The sequence below is a fragment of the Schistocerca americana genome, chromosome X (assembly GCF_021461395.2).
Source record: "Schistocerca americana isolate TAMUIC-IGC-003095 chromosome X, iqSchAmer2.1, whole genome shotgun sequence".
Taxonomy (NCBI): Eukaryota; Metazoa; Arthropoda; class Insecta; order Orthoptera; family Acrididae; genus Schistocerca; species Schistocerca americana.
In genome coordinates this window covers 867201562-867214354 of record NC_060130.1, presented here as the reverse complement: position 1 = coordinate 867214354, position 12793 = coordinate 867201562, and the positions used below count along the sequence as shown (strand labels likewise).

At 43.0% G+C, this 12793-nt stretch overlaps 1 protein-coding gene across 1 annotated transcript in view; it reads left to right on the top strand.

Moving 5' to 3' along the window:
* LOC124555629 (trimethyllysine dioxygenase, mitochondrial) overlaps nt 1–12793 on the top strand; it is a 494241-nt gene that overhangs the window by 295971 nt on the left and 185477 nt on the right. Inside the window, exon 7 of the mRNA XM_047129605.1 lies at nt 11617–11841. Coding sequence (XP_046985561.1) covers nt 11617–11841 — 225 coding nt within the window. The remainder of the gene's footprint in view (nt 1–11616; nt 11842–12793) is intronic.

The following is a 12793-nucleotide window of genomic DNA, read 5'->3' as shown; positions in this document are numbered from 1 at the left end:
ATGGCTAGGCTTCGACTTTTCTATTTTATACTCTGTCTTCTCTACCAGCAGAGAAAGGCGCGCGAAGAATATTGCTTTACCATTGGTCAGTTTACTCACCAGCCAATAGCAAAACAACATTCTCCCGCGTCAGTCCGCACTTTTCCTCAATAACCAATCGCAAAATAGTAAACCTAACTATTGCACTTTTTACCGACGTAATTATCTAATATGCTGAAGTTTTGCTTATACATAAAGTTATTTACTTATGTTATTTATACATGAATTAACTTTCCCTTTACCATAAACTTACTTTACAAATCTATTCTACAAAAATCCCCTTTGTTCATATCCATACTTCTTCGAAATGTTCCCACACTAAATCCTACTACATAACTTGTTAAACAATTATCTTCATATTAACATTAATCCATACTCACGCATCATTCATACTGCTAAAACACATGTATAACATTTTACATAGACAAAAAGACATAATAATACTTCATGAAAATACTAGAACAGTTTATGAAAAACATTCTATTACGTTAGTGCACTCTACTGGGCACAATCGAAACTAAATCAGTCCCCTATCCAATACTGTCCTCTATCGGCTGATAATCAACTACGTGCGCATCCAGTCTCGCGTCACCATCTGTCACTCTCCAGCTCTGAGACACATCTCCCACTTAACCGCCTCCAAGGCAGGATCGTTATATGGCGCTACGCCTCACGACGATCAATCCAGCCTTCACTGGCAGCAAATTTACTTTCGGCTTCCAGTTTTTTGTGCAATACTATCGCTTTTTCTTTGAGAATTGGCCCGAATATTGGAGTTCTTTTTTCTTATTTCTTGACAAAACCGCATCCACAATGCGTTATCGAGCAGTTCAAGTTTAGGCTCTTTTAATGTTTTGCGATTCTTCAGAGCGCTTTCACCATCAATCGTAACTGTACAGGATTCAATGTCTTTTCGGGTCTTCCTCTAATCCTTAATTGTCGTAACACCTACATTCAGTTCCTTTTCAATTTTTTGGAGCGATTCTCCTTCGTCCAGTCTTTGTAGGACTGCTAATTTTCATTTAGTGAAAGAGTTACGTGTTTACGTTTGAATCCAGACATGTTGAAAAACAGACAAATGTACACACAATGAATCTACCGTAATAAGTACTGTAGAGAACACGGAATAAAGCAAACAACGGCGTTTTTTAATCCCAACAAAAGATAAAGCTGCACAATAACGTACAGTATAACAATATGCACAGCGATAGACACCTCAACAATGGCCCGACAGACGTCCAGTCAGTGACAAGTCGGCACAGACTCGCGAGCCTGAGCATGATCGGACTAACCTCAGTGACGGACCATCCAAGGTCGGATTAGGAGGGTTCTACTGTAATGCGAAACAAGCTGCCCTTCTCTGGACTTTTTCGATGTCTTCCATCAATCTTGTCTGGTTGTTGTTGTTGTTGTTGTTGTGGTCTTCAGTCCTGAGACTGGTTTGATGCAGCTCTCCATGCTACTCTATCCTGTGCAAGCTTCTTCATCTCCCAGAACGTACTGCAGCCTACATCCTTCTGAACCTGCTTAGTGTATTCATCTCTTGGTCTCCCTCTACGATTTTTACCCTCCACGCCACCCTCCAATACTAAATTAGTGGTCCCTTGATGCCTCAGAACATGTCTTACCAACCGATCCCTTCTTCTAGTCAAGTTGTGCCACAAACTCCTCTTCTCCCCAATCCTATTCAGTACCTCCTCATTAGTTATGTGATCTACCCATCTAATCTTCAACATTCTTCTGTAGCATCACATTTCGAAACCTTCTATTCTCTTCTTGTCCAAACTATTTATCGTCCATGTTTCACTTCCATACATGGCCACACTCCATACAAATACTTTCAGAAACGACTTCCTGACACTTAAATCTATACCTGATGTTAACAAATTTCTCTTCTTCAGAAACGCTTTCCTTCCCATTGCCAGTCTACATTTTATATCCTCTTTACTTCGACCATCAGTTATTTTGCTCCCCAAATAGCAAAACTCCTTTACTATTTTAAGTGTCTCATTTCCTAATCTAATTCCCTCAGCATCACCCAACTTAATTCGACTACATTCCATTATCCTCGTTTTGCTTTTGTTGATGTTCATCTTATATCATCCTTTCAAGACACTGTCCATTCCGTTCAACTGCTCTTTCAAGTCCTTTGCTATCTCTGACAGAATTACAATGTCATCGGCGAACCTCAAAGTGTTTACTTCTTCTCCATGAATTTTAATACCTACTCCGAATTTTTCTTTTGTTTCCTTTACTGCTTGCTCAATATACAGATTGAATAACATCGGGGAGAGGTTACAACCCTGTCTCACTCCCTTCCCAGCCACTGCTTCCCTTTCATGCCCTTCAACTCTTATAACTGCCATCTGGTTTCTGTACAGATTGTAAATAGCCTTTCGCTCCCTGCATTTTACCCCTGCCACCTTCAGAATTTGAAAAGAGAGTATTCCAGTCAACATTGTCAAAAGCTTTCTCTAAGTCTACAAATGCTAGAAACGTAGGTTTGCCTTTTCTTAATCTAGCTTCTAAAATAAGTCGTAGGGTCAGTATTGCCTCACGTGTTCCCGTATTTCGACGGAATCCAAACTGATCTTCCCCGAGGTCCGCTTCTACCAATTTTTCCATTCGTCTGTAAAGAATTCGAGTTAGTATTTTTCAGCTGTGACTTATTGAACTAATAGGTCGGTAATTTTCACATCTGTCAACGACTGCTTTCTTTGGGATTGGAATAATTATATTCTTCTTGAAGTCTGAGGGTATTTCGCCTGTCTCATACATTTTGTTCACGAGATGGTAGAGTTTTGTCAGGACTGGCTCTCCCAAGGGTGTCAGTAGTTCTAATGGAATGTTGTCTACTCCCGGGGCCTTGTTTCGACTTAGGTCTTTCAGTGCTCTATCAAACTCTTCGCGCAGTATCATATTTCCCATTTCATCTTCATCTACATCCTCTTCCATTTCTACAACTTTGCCCTCAAGTACATCGCCCTTGTATAGACCCTCTATATACTCCTTCCACCTTTCTGCTTTCCCTTCTTTGCTTAGAACTGGGTTTCCATCTGAGCTCTTAATATTCATACAAGTGGTTCTCTTTTTCTCCTTGTCTGGTAATGATTCCATACCGCATGGCAATACTCTAGCAGAGGACGGACAAGGGGCATTCTGTCTGGTGGATTTGTTTCATCTTGTGAGTGTTCTGCCAACGAAACGCAATCTTTGGTTTCCCTTCTCCACAACGTCATCTGTCTGATAGTTCCAATTTAAGTTGTTCGTAAATGTTATTCTTAGGTTATCAGTTTAACCGACAGCCTTTAGATTTGTGTGATTTACCGTGTAACCGAAATTTAACGGACTTCTTTTCAATCATATGTCGATGACCTCACACTTTTTTATTATTTAGAGTCAACTTCCCAATTCAGCACCATAAAAACATCTTGTCTAACTCATTTTTCAGTTGATTATAACCTAATAATGACTTTACTAGACGGTAAATGATTGCATCATCTGCAAACAATCTCAGAGGTCTGCTCAGATTGTCTCCTAAACCATTTATATAGATTCCTTGGGGAACACCAAATATCATTTCCGGTTTAATCGATGAATTTCCGTCGATTGCAACGTACTGTTACATTTTTGAGAGGAAATCACGAATCCATTTGTACAACTGAAACGAAACTTTATAGGTACCCAGTGTGATTAGAGGTCTCTTGTTAGGAACGGTGTCTAAAGCCTTATAGAAATCTAGAAACATGGAGTCAATTTGAGATCCTCTGTCTATAGTACGTAGACTGTTTCCTTAGATGTAATTAATAATGTTCGAACACAGTATACGTTCCAAAATAATACTGAAAATCGACGTCAGTGTTACGGGCCTGTAATTCACGGGAATACTCCCATTACCATTTTTGAGTATTGGTGTGATCTGTGCAACTTCCCAGTGTTCACGTATCGATCTTACGTCGAGCGAACTGTTGTATATAGTTGCTAAGTATGGAGCTATTGTATCAGCATTCTCTGAAAGGGACCTAACAGGTGCACTGTCTTTACCGGAATACTCGCCTTTATTAGACGATTTGAGGTTCTTTACTACACCGAGGATATCCACTTCTAAGTTACTCACGTTGACAGCTGTAACTGGTTCGAATTCTCGAATATTTACTTCGTCTTTTCCGTGAAGGAATTTTGGAAAACCATGTTTAGTAACTCCGCTTTAGTGGCACTGTTATTGGTAATACACTGAAACGCCAAAGATACTGGTATAGGCATCGTATTCAAATACAGAGATATGTAAACAGGCAGAATACAGCGTTGCGGCCGGAAAAAGAACCTGCAAGAACGGGACCAACGACGATTGAAGAGAATCGTTCAACGTGACAGAAGTGCAAACGTTCCGCAAATTGCTGCAGATTTCAATGCTGGGCCATCAACAAGTGTCAGCGTGGGAATCATTCAACGAAACAACACCGATATGGGCTTTCGGAGCCGAAGGCCCCCTCGTGTACACTTGACGGCTGCGCGACACAAATCTTTACGCCTCGCCTGGGCCCGTCAACACCGACATTGGGCTGTGGATGACTGGAAACATGTTGTCTGGTTGGACAAGTATCGTTTCAAATTGTTTCGAGATCTCCACCCTCTCGTACTCTTATGGATTTATGGACAGCCCTGCAGGATTCATGGTGTCAGTTCCCTCCAGCATTACTTCGAATCCATGGCACGTCGCTTTGCGGCACCTCTGCGTGCTTCCGGGGGCCCTACACGACGTTAAGCAGGTTTACCACTTTCTTTGGCTCTTCAGTGTATTACCATCGGTATCGCGCAGTGAAGATATTGATTGTGTCTTGCCGATGTTGTGGTTTACATATTACCAGAATCTCTTTGGATCTTCAGCTAGATAACAGAGTTTTATGTCCAACACAAGACACACCCGCTCGACTGAGACGTCTAATTGTTTATTCACACGATTGTGATACTTGGACAAACAACTTAAATGTAGGTATACTAGAAGGGTCTTCCAGATTAAGCACCAAATAAACGAACACTTCTTCCGTAATTCTTAGACGGCATAAAAGGCTATTCTTGCTACTGCCAAGAATAAAGTCTCCGGAATGAGATTTTCACTCTGCAACGGAGTGTGCGCTGATATGAAACTTCCTGGCAGATTAAAACTGTGTGCCGGACCGAGACTCGAACTCGGGACCTTTGTCTTTCGCGGCAATCTGCCAGGAAGTTTCATATCAGCGCACACTCCGCTGCAGAGTGAAAAATCTCATTCTGGAAACATCCCCCACGCTGTGGCTAAGCCATGCCTCCGCAATATCCTTTCTTTCAGGAGTACTAGTTCTTCTGGGTTCTCAGGAGAGCTACTGTAAAATTTGGAAGGTAGGAGACGAGATACTGACAGAAGTAAGGCTGTGAAGACGGGGCGTGAGTCGTGCTTGGGTAGCTCAGTTGGTAGAGCACTTGCCCGCGAAAGGCAAAGGTCCCGAGTTCGAGTCTCGGTCCGGCACACAGTTTTAATCTGCCAGGAAGTTTCAAGAATAAAGTCATTTGCTAGGCTAGATAGTGGATATAGAAGTTAAGTTCCGAAACGCTACAAGTCCACTCGTCTTGAATGCTAAGTTCTTTTACCACCTTACTTCAATGCCCGAAAGGATGTCCTAATCCATACCCCCCTGGCTTGCAGTGTCCGGTCCCCGACAATCTGACGTCTTGATCAGAAGAGCGGCGGTGAACGGTGGACTGGAGACGACAGCTGGAGTGGCGGCGGCTCTGGTGATGATCGTCAGTTCCGGGCAGGCGATGTCACTCCTTCTTGCTGCTTCAGCGAGAGCTTATATCTTCGCTTCACGGAGGATTACTTCGCTTTGTCTGGCTGCAGAGCTGGGTCGCTGTAGCAAAACGTAGTGCCGATCTGCGCATGTAGATTCTAGCTGTGTGTGACGATTGCGGTATCGGCGCGACCGCCGGAATCGCCCTCTGCTGCCTTCCCTACTGACTTCCTCTCCCCTCCGCTGTACGAGCGGAGCCGTGGGCGTTTCAATATTGCGGCCAGCAGACATTCAGCCGCTGGCGTTCCGTGATAGGCGCGCCACAGCACAGAGATTCGTTGTGGAAGCTCTTAAAAGCATCTCGTACTGAAGTCAGCGCTACGTTTCGAACCTCAGTAAACATCACTACAAACAACATCGCCAATCTTGGCGATATTGAATTCTTTTTAATTTGGCATGTCTTATTCGTTGCCTCATGCATCAGTGATTTTGCCTGTTTCGTGTTCCCCGGGGGATTAGTACTATCTTTAATTACACTGACAAGCTAGATAAACTGGTACACACGCATAATGTAGTGTAGAGCCCCCGCGAGCACGCAGAAGTGCCGCAACATTACGTGGCAAGGACTCGACTAATGTCTGAAGTAGTGCTGGAGGGAACTGACACCATGAATCCTGCACAGCTGTCCATAAATCCGTACGAGTACGACGGGATGGAGATCTCTTCTCACAGCACTTTGCAAGGCAGCCCATATATGCTCAGTAATGTTCACGTCTAGGGAGTTTGGTGGCCAGCGGAAGTGTTTAAACACAGAAGAGTATTCTGGTCGTGTCCGGGTGGAATTGCCCAAGTCCGTCGGAATGCACAATGGACACGAATGGATGCAGCTGATCAGATAGGATGCTTACATATGTGTCACCTGCCAGAGTCATATCTAGAGGTATGAGGGTTCCCATATCACTCCAACTGCACACGCTCCACACTATTACAGAGCCTGCACCAGTCTCCTGCTAACATGCAAGGTCCATGGAATAATGAGGTTGTCTCCACACCCTCACACGTCCATCCGCTCTACACAATTTGAAACGAGAGTCGTCCGAACAGGCAACATGTTTCCAGTCGTCAACAGTCTAATGCTGACGGACCAGTCATCAAGGGTACGCGAGTGGGACTTCGGCTCTGAAAGCCCATATCGATGATGTTTAGTTGAATGGTTCGCACGCTGACACTTATTGATGGCTCAGCATTGAAATCTGCAGCAATTTACGGAGGGGTTGCACTTCTGTCACGTTGAACGATTCTCTACAGTTGTCGTTGGTCCCGTTCTTGCAGGATCTTTTTCCGGCCCCAGCGATGTCGCAGATTTGGTGTTTTAGCGGATTCCTGATATTCACGGTATACTCGTGAAATGGTCATACGGGAAAATCCCCACTTCACCGCTACCTCGGAGATGCTGTTTCCCACCGCTCGTGCGCCGACTATAACACCACATTCAAACTCACTTGAATCTTGACAAACTGCCGTTGTAACAGCAGCAACCGGTCTAACACCTTCGCCAGACACTTGTTGTCTTATACAAGGTGTTACAAAAGGGTACTGTCAAATTTTCAGGAAACATTCCTCACACACAAATAAAGAAAAGGTGTTATGTGGACATGTGTCCGGAAACGCTTAATTTCATGTTAGAGCTCATTTTAGTTTCGTCAGTATGTACTGTACTTCCTCGATTCACCGCCATTTGGCCCAATTGAAGGAAGGTAATGTTGACTTCGGTGCTTGTGTTGACATGCGACTAATTGCTCTACAGTACTAGCATCAAGCACATCAGTACGTAGCATCAACAGGTTAGTTCAAAAATGGCTCTGAGCACTATGGGACTCAACTGCTGAGGTCATTAGTCCCCTAGAACTTAGAACTAGTTAAACCTAACTAACCTAAGGACATCACAAACATCCATGCCCGAGGCAGGATTCGAACCTGCGACCGTAGCGGTCTTGCGGTTCCAGACTGCAGCGCCTTTAACCGCACGGCCACTTCGGCCGGCTCAACAGGTTAGTGTTCATCACGAACGTGGTTTTGCAGTCAGTGCAATGTTTACAAATGCGGAGTTGGCTGATGCCCATTTGATGTATGGATTAGCACGGGGCAATAGCCGTGGCGCGGTACGTTTGTATGGAGACAGATTTCCAGAACGAAGGTGTCCCGACGGGAAGACGTTCGAAGCAATTGATCGGCGTCTTAGGAAGGACGGAACATTCCAGCCTATGACTCGCGACTGAGGAAGACCTAGAACGACGAGGACACCTGTAATGGACGAGGCAATTCTTCGTGCAGTTGACGATAACCCTAATGTCAGCGTCAGAGAAGTTGCTGCTGTACCAGGTAACCTTGACCACGTCACTGTATGGAGAGTGCTACGGGAGAACCGGTTGTTTCCGTACCATTTATAGCGTGTGCAGGCACTATCAGCAGCTGATTGGCCTCCACGGGTACACTTCTGCGAATGGTTCATCCAACAATGTGTCAATCCTCATTTCAGTGCAAATGTTCTCTTTACGGATGAGGCTTCATTAGAACGTGATCAAATTGTAAATTTTCACAATCAACATGTGTGGGCTGACGAGAATCCGCACGCAATTGTGCAATCACGTCATCAACACAGATTTTCTGTGAACGTTTGGGAAGGCATTGTTGGTGATGTCTTGATTGGGCCCCATGTTCTTCCACCTACGCTCAATGGAGCACGTTATCATGATTTCATAGGGGATACTCTACCTGTGCTGCTAGAACATGTGCCTTTACAAGTACGACACAACATGTGGTTCATGCACGATGGAGCTCCTGCACATTTCAGTCGAAGTGTTCGTACGCTTCTCAACAACAGATTCGGTGACCGATGGACTGGTAGAGGCGGACCAATTCCATGGCCTCCACGCTCTCCTGACCTCAACCCTCTTGACTTTCATGTATGGGGGCATTTGAAAGCTCTTGTCTACGCAACCCCGGTACCAAATGTAGAGACTCTTTGTGTTCGTATTGCGGACGGCTGTAATACAATACGCCATTCTCCAGGGCTGCATCAGCGCATCAGGGATTCCATGCAACGGAGGGTGGATGCATGTATCCTCGCTAACGGAGGACATTTTGAACATTTCCTGTAACAAAGTGTTTGAAGTCACGCTGGTACGTTCTGTTGCTGTGTGTTTCCACTCCATGATTAATGTGATTTGAAGAGAAGTAATAAAATGAGCTGTAACATAGAAAGTAAGCGTTTCCGGACACATGTCCACATAACATATTTTCTTTCTTTGTGTGTAAGGAATGTTTCCTGAAAGTTTGGCCGTACCTTTTTGTAACACCCTGTATAGGCGTTGCCTACCGCAGCGCTGTATTCTGCCTGTTTACATATCTCTGTATTTGAATACGCATGCCTATACCAGTTTCTTTGGCGCTTCGCTGAAATTTATTCCGTTTAAATCTCTCAATTAGCGCTGATACGATTTCTTTGAATTTAACCCACATCTGGTCTATACTTACATAGTTAAATTTGAGGGAGTGGAGACAGTCTCTTAGGAAGGTGTCAGGCGAATTTTTATGAAACGTGTGACAAAATATGTGCAAAAATTGGCGAATTGCGTAAAAACACAGCGACGTATGCAAGCTACTCAGCAGTCGATAGATAAAGTTGACGACGGTGGAGAACTGCTGAAACGTTTCGCAACAGATGATAAAACATGGGCTTACGACTATGTTATCAGAGATACAAGCAATGTAATACATGAATCTCTCATTCCGATATCAAAAAGCCTTACTTTCTACTAACATTTAAGTTGATGCGAAACAGCCATATACACCACAGACGAAAGCTTCGCGGACACCGATGTTTCTGGATCTTTATAGGAATTATAATAGTTTTTCCTGTTGAAAACGTAATCACCATGAACTGTAGAGGGGCCTGAAGATGGTGAATTGTATCACCGAACCCGGCGCCGGCGGGATCAGGCATTTTCACCTGCCTCAAGATGACTTGGTGTTTGTGTTGTCCTCATCATTTTTCATCATCATTCATGAAAGTGGCGAGTTTGGACCGCGCAGTTGGGCGCCCCACAAACCGATGATGATGATGATGATGGTCATCATCATCAGCGAAACCGGTCGCACATAAATAAAACTAACACATACAAGTGAAGGTATTATCATTATTGCACATAAATACAGCAGCTGCAGTTCAGTTGCACGTTAGAAGATCGATACACAGTTACAAAAGCATAAAAAAATTACATGTTTTAAAGTACTTCAGAAAGAGTCCAGTTACTTAAGAGCAGCAAAACTTTTATTTGATGCCAACTTGATTGTGAGTGCAAAATTTATGGGTCACGAAGGTATATGTACAGCGAATGACACTGTTAACCATGACGGATTTAGGCTTGCGACAGGCGCCTTTAAGACTACTCCTATAGTATCCAGCTTCTATGCTGAGGCTGGCGAGACGCATCTTGCCGTCTGGTGATAGCTGCACATCATGCACCTAGTCTACAACCCACAGACCATCTGTCACCAACCTCCTACACCATTTCTCGTCCTGCAGTGAGCAGATAGACCATTCGGGAATCGTACTATGCAATAAGTAGTGACATTCGGTGTGACTGAAATCACTGTCCTAAACTGAGGGCAGGGGCAGTAACGGTTTGATTTCGGAAGAGCACTAGGGTAAGTTTAAAACTATTGACGTAGAAGAAAAGCTCTGGAAAAAACAACATTTTTAAATGACACTTTAGCCAAGCACCGCTGTAACGTTGTACACATGGATGCGTCTAAAAAGGGAGAGTATCGGTTGCTCTATTATATTTCCTGAATATGTCCTCAAGGTTCGTTTACCAATTGAATTTAAAGTGTGTAGTGTTGATGTTCATATTATTTTCAGGATACTAGAGGTGATGAGACGTTATCGAACTATGAAATTCCTCGTCTGTTTTGACTGCATAGATGCTCTTGAACCTATACGGCATTTGTACTTGACAAAAAAGTATAGACTCCTCATGATTCCTTTCTCGTTTCTGCTGAACGTCAGGATGCGTCAATGGAAGAAGAGAAGACTGGGTTGAGAGATGACAAGATGTTGCCATAAACCAAAATACAGCTATATTTTCCTTCTCTCCAGTCACTAAGAAGAGACGAAGTAGCTCTGACAAGCTTTGAACAGGACAGTCTCCTGTAGCACATTCGTTTCATCATCTAACGATAAAGCAAATGTGTTATGGATTTTAAGGATTTGTATTGTGTCAAGCCTTCTACTTAGAAGGCCAGAAGGGAGATTTTAGTTCATTCCCAGTGTGGCAGGATAATCAACATAATTTTTTTTATGTAAGTGATCATCCAGCTAAATATCCTGTATTACTGTTGCAGCCTCTTCTGTTTAAGAATTTGTATTTTAAAAATATGTTTTAAGACAATTACATATTCACAGTTTTGTGATTTGTTTAGAAGACGGTGAATGTAGGCGTAAATGTGAGACTGAATTGCAAGTACGTAATGAGTATGCTCTTAACGAAGGTTTTTTGATAGGATACTAATTTCTGTATTTAAAAATTTTCATCACATTTGTCTTCGAATTTTTTAAGTAAGAGCAATAATAGCTATACTGATGGACACCGTAAATCAGCAACATTTTCATCATGACTGGTCTCATGCGGCATGTCTCGGAGTCGGTTTTTATTTCACTCATTTCTTGTGGAAGTTACAGGTACCCAGCGAACTGTCGTGATGGATCTTCAACCATTTTCTGTGATCTGACAGACGTGACTTTCAGTTTACAGGTATTCCACTGTCTACACCACGACGGTGAAGGAGGCAGAACGCTGTTAGTGGATGGGTTTAGAGCTGCAGAAGATGTGAAAAAGACGCATCCAGAGTCTTACAGGAGATTATGCACGACACCTGTGGAATTCCGTTATCTGGAGAAAGGAAGGCACTATTCATTTACCGGACCAATACTGAGCCTAAATGCAGTCACTAAGGATATCGAGCACATCAGGTGAGTTTCGTCAAAATATTTAAATACTTTCATCATAGAGAACACCGTACGTCAAAACCTGTTCTTGATAAAATGCGGATGATTCGCCCATCTTCCTCGTTAAGTTGGCAAATAACATTCGCAATCACAATATGTAAGTGTAAGACAATAAGACATCAGCTGATATCCTGTAAATATGTGCAGCATATAGTTACTAAGTATATTTTTGTGGTGATCTGTATAATCCTTTCGTTGAACAAAGGATCATTCTTTCAGAAGAAATACTCATAGACTTGCTCATAGGTAACAGGTTTGTTGCATAAAAACACTGTTATCTATTATTACTTAAGGTAAGGCTGTCAACAGTTAAAGCATAAATTATACTGTACTGATCTCAAACGTACACCATTCACTTTCTTCCATATCCTAGAGTCTCCTCTCCGCGAAATCGATAGTTAATGATAGATCTATTATAAATACTCTCTGTAGCTGACGTGACGTTCCTATGGTCGCAGTTATTACCGGTTACATACACTAAATTTACTTGTTTCAACAAACTGAATACTGGTATTTATTTGTAATGAATGTCAAAAGTCATTGGATAGTTACCTAATGTTGTGCAGGATATCCTTTAGCCCGCTGATGTCTTTCAAAGCAAAGCTGATAGTTCCCAACAGATGTTTTTGACCATGCTCATTCGATGGTTGCTCGTAACTGCGGATGTAAGAGTTTGATTACAACTGAGAACGTTGACAATGCCAGCAAAATTTTAGGCTCACTTTGTGCCGGGTGAAGTAGTACGTTGGCCAAAGCAAGGAATGAAATGGTTCAGAATGCTCTTCAAACCCAGTTCAAACGATAATCGTCCTGTGACCTGGTAGACGCTACATTGGTGACATAGAAAATGTTTATAGGGAACATGAAGTATAGTAAGTGATGAATTAATCACCTAGTAACTGGAAATGGTGATTCT